The 24519-nt window shown below is 41.4% G+C and overlaps 1 protein-coding gene across 1 annotated transcript in view; it reads left to right on the top strand.

Annotated features, from left to right (window-relative positions):
* Positions 1-24519, top strand: part of pik3c2b (phosphatidylinositol-4-phosphate 3-kinase, catalytic subunit type 2 beta) — a 159549-nt gene that overhangs the window by 68147 nt on the left and 66883 nt on the right. Inside the window, exons 12-14 of the mRNA XM_041195258.1 lie at positions 4412-4534; positions 5059-5226; positions 11409-11520. Of these exons, the coding sequence (XP_041051192.1) occupies positions 4412-4534; positions 5059-5226; positions 11409-11520 (403 nt within the window). The remainder of the gene's footprint in view (positions 1-4411; positions 4535-5058; positions 5227-11408; positions 11521-24519) is intronic.

Below are 24519 nucleotides of genomic sequence, written 5' to 3'. Positions count from 1 at the left end.
TTCAATGCTGTAAAAATTTAAGATTCTACTGGCAGAAGCTGAGTCTTCCAACTACGTTTTTGCTTGGGAGAAGAGGAGTGAAAAGAGGCAGACTGGAAAATGAGATAGTTTTTCACTGCAGTACTTTCTATGATGTAGTAGCACTGAATATTAAAAGGGAATTCAAATTCCTTTGTGAAATCCCCTTACCACTTCTCCACAGTATATAATTAGCTATAACTTGGCTTCCTGTGGTTCCACAATCACAAGAAACCTAAATCAGTGAATGCCGTTCTCCTGCATAAAAGTTGTGCATAAACGATGGATGCTTTTACTGTGTACAGCAGAACCCTGTGACAACATTCCACTTTAAATATTGAAACATAATCATCGGTTAGGGACACAGTGACAGAGTTCTTTGCAGAGATTGAGTTCCAATAGATTGACACAGTCTGGTTACTTTATCTGCCCACCTCTCTGCACTGGGTTTAAATTCAGACTAGGCTGAAACACTTCCTTCTCTTTACTGTTAAAGTTGGCACCTCCAGCAGTGCAGTGCTCCTTCTGTACTGCACTGCAGAGTCAGCCTAGATTTTATGTTGAAGCATCCAGAGTGGAGCTTGAACCCACGAGCTTGCGACTTGAGAGAGGGCAAACGATGAACCAGGACAAGAAAGATTGTGACAAAAAGAGAAGGAAGAACCTGCATTTCTATAGAGCCTTTCATGACCTTGGGACACCCTAAAGTGTTTTACAGCCATGAAGTACTTTTGAAGTGTAGTCACTGTGGTAATGTACGAATTGCGGCAGCCAATTTCCACACAGCAAGATCCCACAGGCAGCAATGTGATACTGACCAGCTGATCTGTTTTAAGTGTTAGTTGAGAGATAAATATTTCAGGGCACCACATAACCTACTTTGAGAGAGTGCCTTGGGATCTGTTATGCCCACCTGAGAGGGCAAATGGGCATCAGTTTAACATCTCATCAGAAAGACAGCACCTCCAATTACACGGCAACTCCAATTACACAGCACTCCCTCAGTATAGTGCTGAAGCATCAGTCTGGATTAGGTGTTTAAATCTCTAGCTTGAACTAGTTACACTGACTAGTGAGATTTCAACTCACAGCTCTCTGTACAGCACATAACACATAGTGGGAAGGAAAAGTAGTTGATGTAGGCTTTAAACTTGCAACAAAGTGATGGTGCGCAAACTACAATTAATCTTGAGGTAGGGAAGGGGATAAACAGCCAAGCGTCCGCCTCATTATCCAACGATGTTGTGGGAGAGTGCTCCTGTTGTAACATTAAGATTGGATATGATACCATTCATGATCAAGTAGGCGACACCCACGAGACTTGCACATTAAATCTGGTAGCTTGGGCACGGTGCTGGTTGGCTGCAGGCAACTGAAAAATCAGCATCTTAGAGAGAGGAAGGAAGAATTTATAATGAGATAAAGGTGGCTGGTTCAACGGCTAATGCCGTCCACACAATATTCTGGGAATGAAATGCTGAGTGAACAGATGGTGGCCAGTAGGTACTTAGCGACACCATCAAATAAATGTGCTGCTTCTAAGAAAAAAATTGGATCTCACGCGCAAGGTGAAGTGTCCAAAGCAGAAGCCAGTGTGATCTCGAGAGCATCTGTGTAATCACAATTGGCCAGTGAAAGGGTTAATCCTCTGCACTGGCCTGTGGCTGGAGCTGCGACAGGGACAATAGCCTTTCTGCTTTTTCTTTCTCGCCTCTTAACAAATGGCAGACACATGCCTCAGTATGAAGGGTAAAGGTATCAGCCAATGCCTGTTGACCTGCTTTTTGCTTTGGAGTAGCCGAGGGGGTTTGTTTGAATCTTGGGAAACTTCCCACAGTGTCTTTTTTCTCTGTCTTCCCAAGGCCCCGTGTGATAGAAAAGGCTGATAGAAACTATGGTGCCCCTTGGGACCTCTGCCATTGTCTGCCTCTAATGTATGCTGATTGACGATTGGCTCTGATAAATGATGTACCCTGGGAAACTCTGTTTGCCCTTTGGCCTTTGTCCCCAGATGTAATCCGCCCCCTACTTGTCGCCAGGCACCTGTCACATGCTTGGCCTGTGCTGAGAAGCATTTTCTGTACAGGCATCTTCAATGGACAGATGTCCTTCTGCCTCTCGCTGGCTCCCACACTTACCCTCGAGGTATAGATTCAAGGGGGGAGGGGCAGAAACTGCTGCACCACTTCTTTGTCAATCAGAAGTGGTTTAACTCTATGAGAACAGAAGTATGGTTTCAGTTTGGCTGCTTTTTAAAAAAAAGCAGGTTGCTTGATTTTGTGAATAATAAATATATGCAATGAGGTGCCCTTATATTTTACCAACTCCCATTTAGAATTAGCGTTCAAAGTTTTAAAGTTAAACCGAGTTTCAGGAATCTCTCCAACTTACACTTACTGCAGTGCTAAAAGTGTTTGTACATTTTGATAATTGCCTAGGAGCTGTCAACTTTTGTTTAATAACGCTCCTGTGTATGTATGCGTGTGTGTGTGATATATTTATGTATGTGTGTGATGAAATTGCTGTAGAAAAGCACAGACTATACTTGCAGGAATGAAAACCACTTTTCCAGCCCTGACGTTAAACCACTGCAGGAACTTGGTCTGTTATGCTCCCAAAATTGGCCGACAATTATCTTTGTTCATCCTCCACTTCTGTCTGAATTGGTCCATGCCCATTTCCATGTATTCACTTACACAGTGAGTAATCCAGACCCTGCTGAAAGACAGCAATTCTATACCCTTAAAACAACCCATACAATGCAAAATAAATAAAGCTGCAATATGGAGTTATACTATGAGTAATCCCGTAGAATTAATTGTTGCTTTGTATATACAGCCTATTCCTCAATTCAAAGTTGCTTTATTCAAACTATCTGTTAATTCAAGTCAAATGGTGCAAGAACAAGACTTGTGTTCTATTTGATTAAAATTGCTGTTGAATAACATCAAATTCTTCTGAACAAAAAAACACTTTGGCTTAGCAGAAATAGACCTTGTTCACAATGTGCATTACCTTGATTAATAAATAGAAACTGTACAGTTGCAATAAATAATGCTCATCTTGCTAACTAAATAAACACAGTGAGCAACTTTTTCTCTCCTGAATATATAGCGACTATATATAATTGAGCAATTCATGGCCCCAGCACTGTGGAAAGAGCATGGATTTCAGTTAGCACAAGAGATGTAGTGTTTCTAAGCCTTGCAGGGGAGCACAAATGTCCTGAATGGAGTGAATAATGGCTAATTAGGCAATGGAAGAGACTGGTTGTGATGTGGTGTACTATCTGGTGTAGTGCTCTAAGTTTGGAACCTAGAACAGGAGTAGGCCATTCAGCCCCACTGACCTTGCTCCACCATTCGATTTGATCATGGCTGATTTGCACCTCAATTCTTTGCTTCCTGCCTTTGCTCCATAATCCTTGATGCTCTTACCTAACAAAAGAAATCTACCTGTCTTGGTCATGAAAACTCCAATTGCCCCCCAGTCTTTTGAGGGAGAGAGTGTTCCCAATTTCTGCAACATTTTGTCTGGGAAAAAAAGTTAGTGCTTCATTTGTACTGTGTCATCTTTACAGTTATGGTCTTTGGTCCTCACAGTTTTAGTGCAAAGTTTTAGTCTACTTACCCTAAGTAAGAATGTGCTTTCCTTAGAGGGAGTTAATGTAGGTTCACCAGATTGATTCCTGGGGTGTGGGAATTGTCCTGGATGGAGAGACATGAGTAGACTAGGTCCTTAGAATTTATAAGAATGAGAACTGAACTCATTAAAGCACATAAAATTGTTAAGGGACTTAACAGGGTAGATGCTGTTTATTCGTGGCTGGGCAATCTAGAACCAGGGGTTATATCTCAGAATAAGGGGCATGTCATTTCAGCTCTGAGATGAGAAATTTCTTCAAAGGGTTGTGTATCTTTAGAATTCTCTACCTCTAGGGTTCTGTTTGCTCAATCACTGAGCACATTCATGATAGGGATTGACAGGATTTTGTATGCTAAGGAAATCGTAGGATATTGGGATAGTGCAGGAAGATGACATTGATGTAGCAGTTCAACCGTGATCTTAATGAATGAGGAGCAGGCTTGAAGGGTCAAATGGCTTACTTCTCTTATTTCTTATATTTTTATTATGTTTCAAACTAAGAGGGGTACAAAGCAGAGATCACTGAATCAAGCAAATTTCTCATAATCAAATGCACTTTGAGAGCATCTTCCGCTATTTGACTAGGTCGGGGTGCAGGCTACTCGGAAAGAAGATAAGTAAGGTGGTTGATCAAAAATGTTATACATAAAAGCTCAGTGCACATTGGAGCTGAATGGAGATCGAGGGTGATATTGTCAATGGGACTTAAAATAAACTTTGTTTTCCTTCCTTCTTTTGGCTCCATCAGTTATGAAGATTTTTATTTGTCGTGTGGTCTCAGTCATGGTGGGAAGGAGCTATGCAGTCAACTGCAGACCAAGAAAGCTCACGTCTACAAGTACCTCTTCCATCTCCTTATATGGGACCAGAAGTGAGTAAATGAGGCTTTGTTCTCCTACATATAAAAGTATGTTTACCAAAACTAAATCAATCTATGGAGCATAAACACCTGCATGAAGCAGTTAGACTGAATGGCTGTACATTCTACGAACCTGTCCCATTCAGACTTTTAGCTTTATTTTTTCTATCTCCTTCCCTGAATTGTTTTGTAGTGCATACCACAGGCATTAAAATCTCTTCCAGTACCTCACCCAAAGAGACTGCCCTTCATGTGTGACTTGTGAAAAATCTGGTAATGTTCACTCTGGAGCCTACTGCCAAGTGTGTAGCAGGAGTCAGTGGCATTAACACCAATATAAAGCAATTTGCAGTTGATCTGCTATTTACCTTCCACACCCATCCCATACAGTTATTCCACTCTTAGCCATTCCCCCAGCATGGCTACTCTACTCAGCCCTCCTCCTGTCCACCCCTGTTACTGGCCAAGCAAGCCAGAAGTGTTGAAAATGATTACTTGAGCTTTCTTTTCATTTTGTCTTCCTCTGCCTCTTCCAGCATCTGTTTTCCCATTAATATTAATCAGCTGCCTCGAGAGACCCTCTTGACACTGACACTGTATGCGTTTCCTGTCCCTGCTCCTGGGAGCTCATCTGAAGGCAGCAAACAGCGGCGCACGGCGGAAGCAATGGGATGGGTGACCATGCCCCTCTTCAACTTCAGGCAGTAAGTTCTTGGTGTTAAATAAACCAGGGTTGTACTTAAAGGTCTCCGTGCAGGTCAGTAGAAGGGGGTGGTGGGGGCAGGCAAATAAACGAGCTGCAATTTAACGTCAGGTTCAGTGCTTATAGATGAATTTTTAAAAATTCATTTATGGGGCGTGGGTGTCGCTGGCTCTGCCAGCATTTATTGCCCACCGCTAAATGCCCTTGAGAAGATGGTGGTGAGCTGTCATGAACAACAGTCCATGTGGTGTAGGTACACCCACAGTGTTGTTCTGGAGGGAGTTGTAGGATTTTGAGCACGACTGCATTCTTCTGTGGGTGTAATCTATATTTTCACTGACATTATTCAACATATTGCTTTGTGTATTTACAAAAAAGCTACTTGCTAATAACCTGCTACAGTGCTGATACATGGCATTTTTGACTGACTCACCAAGCCTACAACATTGCTGGAGTGATCCTGACACTTGCCACGTGCTTGTGCGACAGACCTTGGAACATTTTTGGCCTATGATCAACCCTGCAGAGTTACTTGCCAATGGTAGAGCTTATAAACTGTTCTGGAAGGATCACAGATCATTTATGTTGGGCATAACCTGTAAGGCTGCAGGCATGTCTTTGGCTGCACCATATAAGAAACAGCATAAGAGATCTGTCATCTCTCTTGATATGTCAAGGGACTGAGAGGCAAACTATGTACATTAAATTGAGCAGCTTCCCAACCCTTAGGGTGTATTGACTGGTCACCCACGTGACTGAGTAACCCCAAAGGAGTGCAAGCTATTCACGTATGACTGATTGTCCAGATGTACCTAGTACTAGGCAGAAGTAGCATAGAAACACTGTTGGATATTTTTACTTCTCAAATTCAATTCTTTTCATCTTATGTATCTAATGGCGTTGCTTTTGTAATCTACAAGGACAGTATTTAATGCTTGTGTTCCTCACAGTAGCTTATGATCAGATACAAGAAAGAAAAAGCACCCTGTGCGAAAAGAGCCATCTTGAGGGTACCCTGCAGCTGTTTTCACATGTGCAGGATTGAGAATTACTTTTGGTAATAAAAATGATGAATGGTTCACTATTCAATCAATTGTGACATTTTATATGGGAGTCAGAACCAAGTGTAGCCATCAGGTAGAGCAGGATTAAAGGGTAAGGGATAATGGAGCCTGATCACATAGATGGAAGGCTTTAAACAGGCTCAGGGAGCTGGAAAATGCAAAACTGACACAATACAGGACCAACACTAGCCAGAGTTTGTAGCTACACTATGACTAGTTTACATAGGCAATTTTCATTCTAAATGTGGAAATAGGAATTTATAATGAGATAAAATGACAAAAAATTAGGAAGTAAAGTTTTGTGAACAGGAAGAACATGCCAGCATAAGATTTTTAGTCTGGAGAGATTTTCCAACTTTTGTGGCATTTGGATTTTGGTTGTGTATCACTGCTCTGCACCTGGCACAAAACACTGGGCTCATAACAACATAAGAACATAACGTAAGAACCAGGAGTAGGCAATTCAGCCCCTCGAGCCTGCCCCGCCACTCATTACGATCATGGCTGATCTCATTCCAGCCTCAACTCCAATTTCCCGCCCTCTCCCCATAACCTTTCAACCCGTTACTAATTTAAAATCTGTCTATCTCCTCAAATTTATTCAGTGTCCCGGCATCCACTGCACTGTGAGGTAGTGAATTCCACAGATTCACAACCCTTTGAGAAAAGTAATTCCTCCTCACCTCTGATTTAAACCTACCACCCCTTAGCCTAAAACTATGGCCTCTCATTCTAGAATGCCCCACGAGAGGAAACATCCGCTCCACATCTACTTTGTCTATCCCCTTTAGCATCTTATATACCTCAATTAGATATCCTCTCATCTTTCTAAACTCTAGCGAGTAGAGGCCTAAACTCATAAGACAAGCCCCACATCTCTCGAATCAATTTAGTGAACCTCCTCTGATCCGCCTCCAATGCAACTACATCCTTCCTCAAGTAAGGGGACCAAAACTGTGCACAGTATTCCAGGTGCGGTCTCACCAATGCCTTGTACAGTTGCAACAGCACTTCCTTATTTTTATACTTTATTCCTTTAGCAATAAATGCCAAAATTCCATTTGCCTTCCTTATTACCTGCTGTACCTGGATACTAGCTTTCAGCGATTCATGCTCGAGGACACCCAGATCCCTCTGCACTGAAGCATTCTGAAGTTTCTCTCCATTTAAAAAATAAGTTGCCTTTTTATTCTTCCGACCAAAATGGATAACCTCACACTTATCCGCGTTAAACTCTGCCAAATTTTGGCCCATTCACCTAACCTGTCCATATCCATTTGTAAATGTCTTCACTGCAACTTACTTTCCCACCTATTTTGGTGTCATCTGCAAATTTAGCTATAGTACCTTCTATCCCTGAATCCAAGTCATTGTAAATAGTTGGGGCCCAAGGGCTGAACCCTGTGGCACCCCACTAGTTACAGCTTGCCATCCAGAAAAAGACCCATTTATCCCGACTCTCTGCTTTCTGTTGGTTAGCCAATCCTCTATCTAAGCTAATATATTACCCTTAACTCCATGTGATCTTACCTTGTGTATTAATCTTTTGTGCGTCACCTTATCAAAGGCCTTCTGGAAGTCCAGATATACTGCATCTACAGGATCCCCATTATCCACTTTTCTTGTCACATCTTCAAAAGATGTTTCAACAGTTTCTGTCAATACCAATTTTCTCGCTCCACTTCTTAAAAGTGCTCACCTACACTGGGGTTCTGTTCCATTGGCACTGGCAGTTCTTCAAGTGAGCTTTCTCCATGGGTGAGAATGAGTGAGTGCGCGCATGGCCATGGAGGGCATTACAGCTGAGCCAGATCCTATGTTCTTACACTGATTTACTGCTTTTAGCACAGGATAAGATCCCAGGGGCTTTTTACCTGAAGAATGGTGATCCAAGAATTTTCTGAAAGTACAGTCGGGAAATAAGCCTAGAAGGTGTAATTAACAGAGCAAAGAGCTTTAGGAAGCAAGTTCCTGAGAATACTCACTGCTGCCCACACAGGTACATCTTGCAGTAAGAATCCGTGATATGTAATCGGGGGCAGGAACCCTGGCAATAGTTTACTCCAGGAGTGCATTAAGACCAATTATGGTGCTCCCAAGAGGCTCCTGTTTCTATCTTTGATTTAAAACAATACAATTTAACATTTTTCTATTGAAGCTGACACAGCTGAGCTTATAATTTAGAAATTGTTTCCGGTAAACAAGTCATCTGCTTTTAGCAACCAGATGTTTCTGACTGTGGTTGCAGTGACCATAGATTAATATCTCATACCAGATACTGCAGAGCAGGGTATATTAAACCACCCTTCCATGGATCATTCCCGGAACGTTCCTTGCTGAACTGGATATTGCGCATTCAAACCACACCTCAGTTCACAGTCTGAGGCCAAAATAACAGCTGTATTGCATAAAGCTGCTGAGAAAGAAATGTATGCCAAATGGTCGCTAGAGGGTTACACAAATATTGAACAAGACTTTGGTAAAGATATGAGAGAGATAAAGGGACTCTGCTGTCTTTGGAGGATGTTAGAGATGTCCAGAATTTCAATGAATGCAACTTTTAAAAAAAAATTATATTTGCTTGGCCAGTTTTATTGGTGAGGCAATTTCACCGCAGGTAAAATATTTTCCACCTTTGCACCCAACATGAAGACAGGTATTGATGACAAAAGATCAGATGTAGAACAAAGTTCAGTACTTTGCATCATCACCGTGCCTCATTCTATTATTGAATGATGTTTCCAATTTGCTTGAAACCTTGGGCAGTTTTCTTTTTCATGGATTGGACCCACAGCTGCTCGTAATAGAATACGAGATTAGGTAAATATATTTCACCAGGGATGTTTGCGGCTAGCAAAGAAGGACTTTAATCCTTCTTGTAAAAAACTTCACTTCAAAATGCTTACCCCACGTACACTCTGTCCCTGTCCTCAGACTGGCCTTGCTTAAAGGTGCCCTCTTCTGTTGGATTGCAATCAGTACTCTCCAAGGCTATCAGTTAATCTGCTGTTTATGGAGTAGAGCTGGGTTCTTGATATATTAGTTTGTGACCTTCATAATTTCTTTTTTTTACTGATGGGGTGGGGGAGGGGGGCCAGGTAAGGGATGTCGGTGGTTTCTATGGCAGTAATAGCTCCACAACTAGTGGAGTGGTTTTATTTTCCAGAAACATCACTTCTGTGACAACTTGGCTGTGTCTCCCTCCCTGCAGCTAAACTGACTGCAGATAATATTGATGAGGACTTGGCACAGCAGCCTGTCCTTTCCCATTCCATTACTGCTCGGTGAAGGAGTCTGGCTATTGTGCATCATGGAGAGATGAGGAAAAAATCCTGGGAATATGAATAACGATCAAAATCTCGCAACATACCAGCCCATATATGAAAGAGAAAAGATGGACTGATGTTTCCATTGGCACCCCTTCACTGAGTGCAAGCTTCAATTTGAAAGATGAACCTATCATTCCTCTTTCAAATGCTGATTGATTTGTGTGTTTTCACCTCCCTGCTTTATTCTTGTTCCCTGCAATTCAATGTATATCGACTCCACTGATAATATTGTTTCCTGTCCTTAAACTACATCATTTAATCAGGGCTGAGAACAGTCAAAATTCCTTCAAGTTAAGTCCTAACTTTGTTTTGGTTCTGGTTCCTATTTAATCCATTCTCCAAATTTTTGTGGTGTAGCATCAGTGTTCTGATCTGCTAAGTATCCACATGGTTACTTGTGCCTTTGAGGCAGCACCTTAATGGAAAGGTCATTAAGGCCATAGAGAAGGTGCAGTATAGATTCACCAGGATGATGCAGAGATGGAGAACTATAGTCGGGATCAGAAATTTTGCACACTGGAACTGTTTACACTGGAGCAGAGAAACCTCTTTTTCTCTTTTAAAAATGGTATATGAGTAGTATTGTTTCAGTAAATATTTCTGCCAGTTCATCAATTTTAAGATTGTCACAGACAGTGCAAGAATTTTATTAAATGGAGGTTGTTTGAGCTTAGAGGGTTTTGCTGCAAAAAGTAACTGAGGCAGAGACCATTGTACCTTTTGTGGTAAAAATTTGAAACCAAGAAAAATACAAGGCTGTGGAGAGAGTATAGAACAGTAGGGTCAGTTTTGGATTGTACTTGAAACCAGTTGGCATAGACATAATGGACTGAATGATCTCTTTTTATACAGTACACATAAATGCTTCTGTTTCCTAGAGCCATGTAAGCCTTACTAGAAACCATAAAGATTTTAATAATCAAAAACATATTGGGCTTCTGAAAGACAAAAGCAATTGAATTTCATTTTTTAAAAATTGAATGATTTTAAGGTATTTGTTCCTTTCAATCTCCGCCTCACCACCACCAACTGCACACCCCTCCCCCGCCCCGACCCCAATCTACTGAGATGAGGCAGTTTGAAGGATGGGAGTGGAGGATGGGAGGTTGGTCCACAACAAGCTCATCAGACCCTTTTGGTTTTAGCATGGGGATTTGAGGAAACTGCTTATGGGGAAGAAGCATGGGTAGCACAGTGGGTAGAGGAATGAAAAATCTAGATTTTTCTGGATAAGAAAGACTTAAATTTGTACAGCATCTTCACGGCTTCAGAACACCCCAAACTATTTCAGCCAATGATTTTTTAATGAAATATGGTCACTGCTTTATTGCAAGATATACAACAGCCAATTTGCACACAGCAAGCTCCTGTAACCAGCAAGATGAGAATGAAATATAATATATTTTCGTGATGGTCATATGGGCACCAGGAAGAACTCCCATTTCCTCTTCAAATGGTTCCCTTGGATCTTTTATATTCACCTGAGGGTGCAAACAGGGCCTCAGTTTAAAGTTGCCCACTCCCTCAGTACTGCAATGAGAGTGTCAGCCCAGATTTTGTTCCTGGGATGGGACTTGAGCTTCATAGAGGCATGAGTGCAACCACTAAGCCATGGCTGATGCCAAATGACAGCAGTAACCAAACAGTTTTTTTTAAAAAGCACTTAATTGGCTGTAAAGTGCATTAGGTGTCCCTGAGGTTGTGAAAGGCCCCTTATAAATGCAATTCTTTATTTTTATTGTACATGGTTTTCACCTTATTAACATTGTTTTCCTTGCTTTGTTCCCCAGTGTGCTGTCATGTGGTAGAAAGCTGCTTGGGCTATGGCCATCCTGCCAACGAACCATCCTCACCACATTGACTGCCTGCAATTTCATCCAGCCAGATAGTGTCATCTTACAGGTAGGACAAACACATCAAGCTTGATCAAGAACTAAGCCACAGTGCTTGCAAAGAATTTGTCTGATAAATGTCTCAAAATTCCTACTAGTTCCATATTTTAAAATGTGCTTTTTCAATTATATTCAAGTATATGTATTTATTGTTCATGCTTAAATACAAAAGCAAATCAGCATGTTGCTGTAGGACTGGAGTCACATGTAGGCCAGACCAGGTAAGGACAGCAGATTTCCTTCCCTAAAGGACATTAGTCAACCAGATGAGTTTTTACAACAATCAGCAATGGTTTCATGGTCATCATCAGACTTTTAATTCCAGATTTTCATTGAATTCAAATTTCACCATCAGCCATGGTGGGATTCTGGTCCCCAGAGCATTACCCTGGGTCTCTAGAACACTAGTCCAGTGACAATACCACTATGCCACAACTCAAACACTTGTGGAGCCCAAGTGGCATTTTTTTTGTGCTCTATATTCTATGTAAAAGAACAATGCACTGTATAATTTCCTTTTGAGTAGCTCAAAGAAGGAAGGGGAGTCAATGCCATAAGGAGAAATCCATCAGAGGGAAAGAAGAAAGGGGGACTTAAAACAACAACAATATTTACATTTATACAGCACCTTTTTTGTAGAGGCATAATGGAAGCTGATTCATCGAGCCAAAGTAAGAAAGTTAAGAGGTATGACTAAAAGCTTGACAGAGATGGTTTTTAAGGAAGTTCCTAAAGGTAGAGTAAGAGACTCAGAGGTAGAGGATTTCAGTGGGTGGGACCTAGATCGTTGAAGGCCTGACAACCAACGGTGCAACAAAACAAGACAGTTGATGTGTAAGAGGCAGCAGCAAGAGTGAGAGGAATGGAGAGTGCAAGATACTGTAGGACTGGAGGAGGCTGCAGAGATAAGGGGAGACATGGCCATGGAGGCATCTAAACACGAGGGTGATGGATGAATGTGACTTGATGCATAATAGGACATGACCAACAAGAGTTATGGATGAACTGAAGTTTATGGATGCTGAACAGAACATTGTCATTACAAATAAGGGTGGAGGGCAAGGGAGAGAAGTTTAAAAAAACAGTTGGTAGTATAGAAAATAAGCCTAGGGTTATCATTGCACATGCAAGGATTGGACAATAAGAGGCCATTTTGGCAGAGGAGAGTGAGGTCTGGAGGAGATAGATGGCTAAGCCAGACATGTTCCAGATTTGCTCTCTTTGGATGTCAGAGTGAGGCTGTCACAGAGCATTGGATTAATTGAGTCTTGAAGTAAAGGTTTGGATGAAGGTTTTGGCAGCAGATGGGCTGAGGTAGGAATGGTGATGAGCAATGTTAGAGATGATCTTTGAGACAGAGGGGGTATGAGGTCCGCAAATCAGTAGGATTTGAGATTATAAACAATCTGATTCAGGCTAAGACAGTGGTCAGGGAAGGAGATGGAATTAGTGGCAAGGGTACAAAATTTGTGGCAGAGATTGAAGACAATGGCTTTGGTCATAGTGTTTAGAAGTAGGAAGACTAGGTGGTGGAAAAGCAGTCTGACAGCAGAGACAGTGGAGGAGTTGAGAAAAGTGGTGGCAAGGTAAATCAAAATCGGTGGCAAGAAAGGTGGTCCAACAGCAGCATCCTCTCCCAGGCCAACTTGCCTAGCATTGACATGCTAATCTCTCAAAACCAACTCTGCTGGGCAGAACATGTCATTTGTATGCCTGACACTAGACTTGCGAAGTAATTGCTCTATTTGGAGCTCAGTCGCTGTGTGAATCTCCGAGGAGGATAGCAGAAATGCTTTAGGGGTATCCTCAAAGTATCCCTGAAGTGGTCAAACATTCCCAATGACTCATGGGAGATCCTGGCTTGTGAGCAATCAAAATGGAGAAGGCTCACTTAGGAAGGCACCGAGCACATTGAGCGATTTTTGTCATGAACGTGCAGTGGCGAAGTCAAGGTATCGGAGGGAGTGTACAAACTTCCAGACAGCCCATCTACCCAACCCTTCAAGCACGGCCTGCCCCACATGTGGCAGAGCCTGCAGATCGTACACTGGACTTATCAGTCATTTCAGAACCCATCGAACTGGCAAGGAAGCAAGATATCCTCGATCCCAATGGATTGGCTAAGATGGAGAAGGAGAGGTAGAGCTGGATGCAGTGTATGTGTGGAAGTTTGCTGTGAATAATGCCACCAAGAGACAGACTGAAGATGATGAAGGAGGCAGCAAAGGAGGGATCCTTGCTGGCTTTTCGAGGTGACAGTGCAAGAAGTAAGAAAAGAAGCCATTGAAGGAATGCTGTCTGTAAGCTCAAACAGCCAGCGTAAAACCAAGCGAGGGCATTGGAGAGGTTTTGAAGGAGGATTGGGAAATTGAGGATACTAATGACTAACGAGAGGTCGAGGAGGAATAATTCATTGTGCATATTATGTGCCTGAATGGAGTGGAACTCGAAGACTCAACCTTCTGACTGAGCAAAATTTCCATTACTGAATCACGCTGGCATTTAACAGTTTATACTCTCAACTGAATGTATTTCCAATTAGGCAGTACTTCTTGATACTGGAAGTGAGACTGGTGGGATGGAAGCTGTACTCGGTAGGATTGTTTTAAATTGCATGCTATAGCTGAGTGAGGAAGAATTCCCGCTTGCTGTTTATCATTTTATCTCCACTATTATTAGAGCATCATTATTTCCATTTTATGCTGTATATTCTGGTTAGAATTACATTGCTGTCCCTGGTTAATGCTCTTCCGCTGTGCTTGTAAAACCTTTATGGCAAAATTCTGGCACCCAAAAAAAGTACTTTTTTATTTATGAGCATAATTCTTTGGAAAATTAACAGTGTGTTGCACAGCTAGAGAACACATGCCACACAAAAAGGGTTTGTGTCTTACGCCCAGTGTGCAGGGAGAGGATCATTGTATTCTTCCAATACCCCCAAAACTAGTGAAAACATTTGGTTGAAAAGATCTTCTATTGTGAAGTAGAACAAAGTATGTGATTTTGTAAATTTGTCATAAAAACGCTGAGAATTTCTGGTGGGAGCAAGGCCTTATTAAAGACTTTTTGGCTTCTGGCTGAAGATATTGAAACCCTGTGGCATTTTTCCAAACAACTGTTTTCTGTTTAGAATAAGTGTCAGATTCCTGTATGGGGCAGAAGTGTTAACCACATAACAGTTGTCCAATTTCTTATTTTAACAAAGGATTGATTGATTTCTTGCTGCATTGCACTTTAAAAAATCAAGATCAAGCATAGTCCTCTGATGAAATAGGGTTAGAGGCCATAGAATGGAGAGAGAGTTCGGTCCTCCCTTCGTAGCCTTGTTTCTTTATACTAGTTCAGATTTATTGATGTTTATCATTAACCAGCAAATCCTGCAGTGGCTTGGGGAAGCAAGAGTTGGTTGGAGCCTGCAATGTTAAGCTTAGAGCTGGGAGATACAGAACAGGCCATAAAGCACCACTACTGGTAGGAGGGTGTAATTACAGCATGACAGGTTTGTACAGACTCCTTATTGGAAATATTGACATAGGAGTTTGTAATGGAAAATGTTAACATAAAAGTGTGACAAAAAAACACGATGACTGGAATTAAGGTTTTGTAGATCAGAAATGTACACCAAAATGACATCTTCAATATATTAATAAGTTGATTATTTCCACCTGTCCCCTACCCCATACTCCATTGCTGGACCAATAAAATAGGTAACTGACCTCACATCCTTCCCAGGAATACTTTGGAGCTGACTGCAAATGTTTCCACCAGACAAGTCTGAGAGAACTTCCCTCCTTTTTTTCTTTACCATAGGAAAGTGCTTTGTTCACCGCTTCACTCTGCCTCTGGGGCTCAAATGAGTACCATTAATGTTTTAGTTGCTGCATGCATGAACTAAATACCTTCTCATTGTAACATAAAACAATTGCAAGTTGAAGCTGTTTAACAGCAGGTCATTTTTTTTGCACTTTTAAATGAATTGCAATTTTAATAGAACTGTCGCCTAGTAGCCACAGCTCTGGAAATATCACAGAATAGTTAGAGCACAGAAGGGGGCCATTCAGCCCATCATGCTTCTACCAGCTCTCTGCAACATCAATTCACCTAGCAGCACTCCCCTGCCTTTCCCCCGTAGTCCTGCATGGTTTTCCTTTTCAGATAATGATCCAATGCCATGATTGAACCTGCCTCCACCCAGTGCATTCCAGATTCTAACCACTTGCTGTGTGTAAACAAAAAAATTTTCCTCATGTCGCCATTTCCTCTTTTGCCAATTACCTTCAGCCTGCGTCCTCTCGTTATCGACCCTTCCACCAATGGGAACAGTTTCTCCCTATCTACTCTGCCCAGACCCTTCATGATTTTGAATACCTCTATCAAACCTCCAACATGGGGTGTGACCTAATATTTTTGAGTGTTGGATTATGATGGTATAATCCACATCACTTCATACTTTCAGTCTGTTCCAGATGAATCCAGTTTGCTCAAAGCCTTGGGCTTTGAAGATCCCAAACCTGGGTTTGGCAAGTGGGTACAGTTCTTCCTGTCCCAGCTGGAGAGTCTCGCCTTGGAGTTTTTCTTTGTTCTCTTTCTTAATCCTGTCCATTGCTTTATCTCTATGCCTCTGGCCTTAAACTGCACGCACATAATGAGCAGATGATTGTTCTCAAATATTTGAAATTGTGCTCTGTTGATTTGAGGATGGATAGGGCAAGGTATTGTATTGATTTAAATATTTAATTGTTCATGCAGAATAGGTTTTATTGGTTTGACTGAAGCTTTGGGCCTGTTCATGTATTTGACTCCTTCGTTACCAAGCAGGAACTTGTATTTATGTGACACCTCTCATGGTCTCTGGATTTTGCAGCACATTTGCAGCCATTGAAGTGCTTTTGAAACATAGTCACTTGAAGTGTAGCAAAATGCATTTACCAATTTACACAATGGAGTGAGGTAATCTGATTTAGCAGTTTTAATTGAAAAGTGGAGAACTCCCAAGATCATCTTGGAATAATGCCATGGGAACTCGTATATTCACCTGAGAGGCAAACAGGCTAAAAAATCTCCAGGGCCTGATAATCTGCATCTCAGAATACTAAAGGAAGTGGCCCTGGAAATATTGGATGCATTGGTGGTCATCTTCCAAAATTCTATAGACTCTGGAGCAGTTCCTACAGATTGAAGGGCAGCAAATGTAAACCCACTATTTAAAAAAGAAGGGAGAGAAAAAAACAGAATTATAGACCAGTTAGCCTCACGTTAGGAGTGGGGAAAAAGCTAGAGTCTTTTATAAAAGACGTGGTAACAGAACACTTGGATAGCATTAATGGGATTAGATAAAGTCAGCTTGGGTTTATCAAGGAGAAATTGTGCTTAACTAAGCTATTGGAGTTTTTTGAGGATGTAACTAGTAGAATAGATAAGGGAGAACCAGTGGATGTGGTGTATTAGATTTCAAGAAGGCTTTTGATAAGGTCTCACATAAGAGGCTAGTGGGCAAAATTAAAGCACATGGGATCAGGGGCAATATACTGGCATGGATTGAGAATTGGTTGGCAGACCAGAAACAGAGAGTGTGAATAAATGGGTGTTTTTCCGGGTGGCAGGCGGTGTCTAGCGGTGTACTGCAGGGATCAGTGCTTGGGCCTCAGCTATTCACGATGTATATAAATGACTTGGATGAGGGAACCAAATGCAATATTTCCAAGTTTTCTGATGACGCAAAACTGGGCAAGGTTGTGAGGAGGCTGCAAGGAGGCTTCAGGGTGATTTAGACAAGTGCATGTGGGCAAACACATGGCAGATGCAGTATAACATGGATAAATGTGAAGTTGTACACTGGTGTGAAAAACAGAAAGGCAGAGTATTATTTAAATGGTGATACATTGGGAAATGTGGATATACAAAGGGATCTGGGTGTCCTTGTACACCAGTCAATGAAAGTAAACAGGCAGGTGCAGCAAGCAATTAGGAAGGCTAACGGTATGTTGGCCTTCATTGCAAGAGGATTTGAGTTCAGAAATAGGGATGCCTTACTGCAGTTATACAAGGCCTCGGTGAGACCACACCTGGAGTACTGCATGCTGTTTTGGTCTCCCTACCTAAGAAAGGATATACTTGCCATAGAGGAAGTACAACAAAGGTTCACTAGGCTGATACCGTGGATGGCAGGACTGTTGTATGAGGAGAGATTGGTTCGTCTGGGCCTGTATTCACTAGAGTTTAGAAGAATGAGAGGGGATCCTATTGAGATGTATACAATTCTAACTGGGCTAGACAGACTAGATGCAGGGAGGATGTTTCCCCTGGTTGTTAAGTCTCAGGATACAGGGCAGGCCATTTAGGACTGAGATGAAGAAATATTTTTTCACTAAGAGGGTGGTCAACCTGTGGAATTCTCTACCACAGAAGGCTGTGGAGGCAGGGTCACTGATTATATTCAGGAAAGAAATTGATAATTTTTTGGAAAATAGGGGCATCAATGGGTATGGAGAGAAAGTGGGAATAAGGCGTTGAGATGGAGGATCAGCCATGATCATATTGAATGGCGGAGAAGCCTTGAAGGGCCAAATGGCCTACTCCTGCTCCTAGTTCTATGACAATCGACAATGAGACTGTTTGTTTAATTCCAAGTTTTTATTGGTAGAATTCAAATTCCACCATCTGCCATGGTGAGATTCGAATCGAGCTCCCCAGAGCATTACCCTGGGTGACTAGTCCAGTGACAATTCCACCACACCACCACCTTCAGGAGTCACAGTTGTATTGTAACATCATAATGGTTAAATAGTCTTTTTTTTTACTGATACTAGTTGAAAGAGAAAAATTGGCCCGGATACCAGGGACAAATCCTTGCTATCCTTTGACATCATGCCATGGGATCTTTATGCCCACCTGAGAGGGAAATTGATTTAACATCTCATCTGAAAGAAGGCACCTTGGACTGTGTAGCACCTCCTCCGTACTGAACTGGAATGTCAGCTTTTGATATTTTTGCTCAAGTCCTGAAGTGGGATTTGAACTCTCAACCTTTGTAAATGTTAAAAACTGAAAAATAAACTGCAGCAGATCATCTGTTAGCACCATTGCCATTTCATTTTCCAAGCAGTGTCACTAAAACAGGTTATCTGGTCATTATAACATTGCTATAATAAAAGCAAAAAAACTGCGGATGCTGGAAATCCAAAACAAAAACAAAAATACCTGGAAAAACTCAGCAGGTCTGGCAGCATCTGCGGAGAGGAACACAGTTAACGTTTCGAGTCCGTATGACTCTTCAACAGAACTAAGGAAAAATAGAAAAGGGGTGAAACATAAGCTGGTTTAAGTGGGGGGGGGGCGGGTGGGACAAGAAGAGCTGGATAGGAGGCCAGTGATAGGTCGAGATAACCAAAAGATGTCACAGACAAAAGGACAAAGAGGTGTTGAAGGTGGTGATATTATGTAAGGGATGTGCTAATTAAGGGTAGAAAGCAGGACAAGCAAGGTACAGATAGCCCTAGTGGGGGTGGGGTGGGGTGAAGGAATCGAAAAAGGCGAAAAGGTAGAGATAAAACAATAGATGGAAATACAATTAAAAATAATGGAAATAGGTGGGAAAAGAAAAATCTATATAAATTATTGGAAAAAAACAAAAAGGAAGGGGAAAAATCGGAAAGGGGACTCGAAACGTTAACTGTGTGTCCCTCTCCGCAGATGCTGCCAGACCTGCTGAGCTTTTCCAGGTATTTTAGTTTTTGTTTTGTTATTATAACGTTGCTGTTTGGGGGAACTTTGCTGTGTACAAATTGGTTGCTTTGTTTCCTGCATCACCTCACTTCAAAAGCACCTCGTTGGAGGTGAAGTGCTTTGGGATGTCTTCGGGCCATGCATGAGATATAAGTATAAGTTCTTTCTTGTCTTTACTTAAACTGAACTTGGAGCTTGAATATGCTGAACATTAAAGTGAAATCAGAGGGTGAGCGGACCCTGCATGTGTGCTCAGCTTCTGCCTGTCGGTTTTTAAGCAGCGTTTAGCTGGGTTCTGACCAGGCCTCTCTCTTGATCTTTACTCTGGGGTGTGATGTATGCCAACCTGCGAAGGGGAACAAAAAGTAGAAAGCATTAGGGAGCTGAGGGATGGCAGCTAAATCTTTTCAGTCCATCTTAAGCTCCAAAGAATAACAAAAGCTTTGGTTGGATTTGTTGAGAAAACATTTGAGATCTGAAAGTAGAAGGTTCCCCTATGGGTCTGATAAAACAGACTGCTAACAATGAGGATTCCGTACTGCTTCTACTGGCTTTCCCTGCCTTGTGTGCTGATGTGGCAGTGAGGAGGATCAGCTATGATTCCTTCCTTCAGGAGACCATTCCTTTTAACTCTTCATTTGCTTTTGAAGTTTTTTGTTTGAAGCGTGTAAAATGTTTCAAAATCAATCTGGCATCTCATGCAGCCTCAATTATGCTGACATGCACTTTAACTTTTTAAAAATTTAACATTTTCCACCTTTACAGCAGTGATGTGCTCTCTGATTGATTGCAGTGCCAATGTACCTCAGCCAATTGTTTGGTTGGACTTTGCTCACCAAAGTGTGCTAATGGTTTCACAGTAGTGCTGTAGTAGTGTTCAACCATTGCACTCCCGCCTCTGAGTCAGAAGGTTGTCGGTTTACGTCCCACTCCAGCACAATGAACATGTAAACACATAATCCAGGCTGGCCGCTCAGTACAGTGTTCTGGGAATGTGCAGAGCTAATGTGAGGAAGATCAAATTTTAAAGGGCTGTAGAATTATTTTAAGGAAGTCCTCTATTTCTTTGGTGATACTTGTCATTTCTTGTGATTATACTGCCCAGTGATTCTGATTACATTGGAACTTACTGCACTGCCCCTTCACTTGTTTTAACAATCTAATCTATTGGAGTGAGCCATGGGATGTAAACGGTTGATTAAATGATCTGAATTTTTAAAAATTAATGGATTTTACATTGTTGCACAAGCAGTCCCCCACCACCTTTCTCCCCCCCCCCCCCCCCCCCCCCCCCCCCCCCCCACACCTCCCCCCTGTTTTTTAAATATATAATTCTAATGAGTAGATCAGATTTCTGAATGACCAGCGCAAATCATGATCAAATCAAGGACTGGAACAAAAAAACTTGTTGGCAACTCAAATGTTGTAGTGTAATGACCTGAACCAGCTGTATTGAACAGAGTCCTGTCAAAGCTCAGACTCGGATCCGCCTTACGACATCTAACCTCTGCTTTAGAGGCATACTGAAAGCAAGAAGTTCCTGCAAGGGAGATTGAATAGGTGTGCAGCAATGGCGCTTTGACTGTTTTGTGCAGTGCATTTTCCTGCAGATGCTTTGGAATGTGATACACTGCTCCACACAAGGCCAATCTCGTTGTCCAAATATTGCTGTTTTGTGTTTGAGTGTGTGTGTGCATGTATATGCGTACACATAAAGGAAATAAAGAAAAATAATATTGTGCTCAAATATGCTTGAGCCCATCAAAATTGCAGCAAATTCATCAAAAACAATTCATCCAAATAATTAATTCACTTTGCTGTGATGTATTTATTTAAAGTTGATGTTAGTATATATGGCTCAATGTGTTCATTTTTTTATTTTCAAGTTTCCGTCCTGCTTTCCCTCAGGTTGATGAGTCAGATTGCCTGTGGAACGATATACAGCGTGATCCTCTCAACTCATGCAGAAAATTATTCTGCATGCATGCGCATGGGAAGTGAGCATTGGCAGGCCACTTGACTTTGGGAGATAACCCAGCTGAGCCAAACCCTGCACTCACCCTCTATCCACATACATTTATTTTTCAGCAGCCATGAGATTATAATCGGGAATCTGATCCATGATCCTGGTCAATTACAGAGACCCCACTTGTTGTGTTTTGATCTTGCTAATTGAACAAAGAAGAACACATGAACATACAAGTCAGGAGCAAGAGTAGGCCATTCGGCCCCTCAAGCCTGATCTGCCATTCAATAAGATCGTGGCCAATCTAATTGTGGCCTCAACTCTACTTTCCTGCCTACCCATGGATAACCTTTCAACCTAAAAATATTCAATGAGCCTGCTTCCACTGCTCTCTGGTGAAGAGAATTCCACAGACTCGCGACCCACTGAAAGAAAAAAAAATTCTCATTTCCGTCTTAAATGGGAGGCCCCTTATTTTTAAACTGTGTCCCTTAGCTCTAGTCTCTCCCGCAAGGGGGATATGTCCTTTAAACATCCACCCTGTCAAGTCTCCTCAGGATCTTGTATGATTCAGTAAGGTCATCTCTTTTTCTAAACTTCATTGGGTGCCGGCCCAACCTTTCCTCATAGGATAACCCCCTCATTCCGGGAATCAGTTGAGTGAACCTTTTCGAACTGCTTCTATGCAATTATGACATTTCTTAACTACGAAGACCAAAACTGTGCACTGTAGTCCAGATGTGGTCTCACCAATACCTTATGCAACTGTAGTAAAACATCCCCCCTTTCATATTACATTCCCCTTGCAATAAACAACAACATTCCATTTGCCATCCTAATCACTTGCTGTACTCGCATACTAACTTTTTATGATTTACATACCAGGACACCCAGATCCCTCTGTACCTCAAGAGTTCTGCAATCTCTCCCAATTTAAACTGTATGCTGCTTTTTTATTCCTGCCAAAGTGGACAAGTTCACATTTTCCCACATTATACTCCATCTGCCAAGTTTTTGCCTGCTCACTTAACCTATCTATATCTCTTTGCAGACTTATGTCCTCTTCAAAACTTACTTTCCTACCCATCTTTGTGTCATCAGCAAATTGAGAAACCATACATTCAATCCCACCATTCAAGTCATTAATTTAGGTTGTACTTAGTTGAGGCCTCAGCACTGATCCCTGTGACATTTCACTCGTTACTTCTGTTATGATGTGGCAGGTGGTATTTGCCAGGCTGACCAAATGCACAAGCTCACGCTCTCACAACGTTTTTGCAATTTATATTTATTGCGAGAAGGCTTGTGCGCTTAAATCAGAAGTAATGAGTCCACTAATACCTTTAGAAATTTAAAAAATTAAATTAAGACACTCATTAACAAAAAAACATATATGCAAGATTATAGTTACACAGTTACTTAATATTATAACAATTCCCAAAATTGTTAATTAACCAGATTCCCAACCCCCTTTTAAGGCAACAGGCCAAAATAGATTTTAAATTTATAGAGACAATCCAGCAAGGTTACCACAGCACCCACTTGACAATGGAATTTCAAAGGCTTTTAACAAAACTTTGGTTTCTGGAACAGCAAACTTTGCAAAATGGCTGGAGGCTTTTCCCAAAGTCTGCTTCACATGTTGTACCTTTCAGATCTCACACAGCCACTCTGCATACAGCCTGCCATCCTTCTTTAAACATATTTCTTCTTTAATCTGTAAATCCCATTGTTCCCCCATGTCTTTGGAATTCACTTTTCCTATAATACAAAAATCTTTTATGTTGTTATTATGGTCAGTAGTTCTGGGAAAAATCAACGTAATAACCTTGCCCTTTTTACCTTGCCAGTCATAAAAGCCTTATCTTTTTGAAAATCCAACAACTTTTCCCCTTGTATAAAAATGCAAATTTAATTCACACCCTATCTGCTGACTTTACCCTAGCTCACTCATTAACATTTCAGATACCTTTTTACACCTAACTCTTTTGAATAATTTCAACCGTGCAGTCTATCCATCCCTAAATGACTTAATTCAGTTAAACACACACACACACACTCTTACATCACAATATCCCACAATAATATTATAAAAAATGATAGTTTTATGACATGTCTTGCAAACACAAAAATGATCCATTTACGCCATTCTGTTTTCTGTGGGCTAACCAATCCTCTATCCATGCTAAAATGTTATGCCCTACACCATGAGGTCTTATTTTGTATAGTAACCTTTAATGTGGCACCTTGTTGAACGCCACCTGGAAATCGAAGTACAGCACATCCACAGGTCCCCATTTATCCATGTTACTTGTTACTTCCTCAAAGAACTCGATGAAAAAGTTAAACCTGGAAATTTCCTGGTCAGTGGAGATCAGTAGTCTTCTTGTGTCTATCAGTTGGCCCCCTTTGTGATATCTATCTGCCCTCTTCTAAACCTGGTCTCTTGAATGTCCCCAGTTTTAATTGCAGTGCTATTGATGGCTGTGCCTTCAGCTGTTTAGGTCCTTAGCTTTGGATTCCCTCCCTCAACCTCTCCGCTTCTCTACCTCTCTTTCCTCCTTTAAGGCACTCCTTAAAATCTAGCTTTTCAAACAAGCTTTTGGCCATTTACCCTAATATCTCCTTACGTGACTTGGTGTCAAATTTTGCGTTATATAGCTCCTATGGAAGGACTTAAGGACGTTTTATAATATTAAAGGTGCCGTATAAATACAATAATAAAAACAGAAAATGCTGGAAAAACTCAGCAGCTCTGGCAGCATCTGTGGAAAGAGAAACAGAGTTAACGTTTCCAGTCTGTATGACTCTTCAGCTCTGAAAAGTCATACGGACTTGAAACATTAACTCTCTTTCGCTCTGCACAGATGCTGCCAGACCTGTTAAGCTTTTCCTGCATTTTTTTTATTTCAAATTTCCAGCATCTGCAGTATTTTGTTTTTATGTTACTGTATAAATACAAGTTGTTATTAAAATTAATATTGCTGCCGTGGTGGCTTGCGGACCCTTGAAATTCCATAGATTAGTAACGCAATAGCATTCCTTTTTGGATATCTAAACCTGGATATCCCAATACAATCTAGTCAGCATTGTTTCCAGTTTTGGGGGAGGCTAAGTTTTCAACAGTTTGATTATCTCAATATCCACTGCAGTGTTTAAATTTTATTTTTTTTAAATTGAAACTTACAAACCAAGTTATAAGATGAATGGAACCTGCTGATGAAAACTGTTGCAGTTAAGCATTCCAGGCATCACCTCAATGAAAATAGAGGCCAGTGTTCTGGTTCTTAAGTTGTTTAAGGAAATTTGGCTACTGTT

This window comes from Carcharodon carcharias, chromosome 9 (assembly GCF_017639515.1).
Source record: "Carcharodon carcharias isolate sCarCar2 chromosome 9, sCarCar2.pri, whole genome shotgun sequence".
Taxonomy (NCBI): Eukaryota; Metazoa; Chordata; class Chondrichthyes; order Lamniformes; family Lamnidae; genus Carcharodon; species Carcharodon carcharias.
This window is presented reverse-complemented; position numbering and strand designations above follow the sequence as displayed.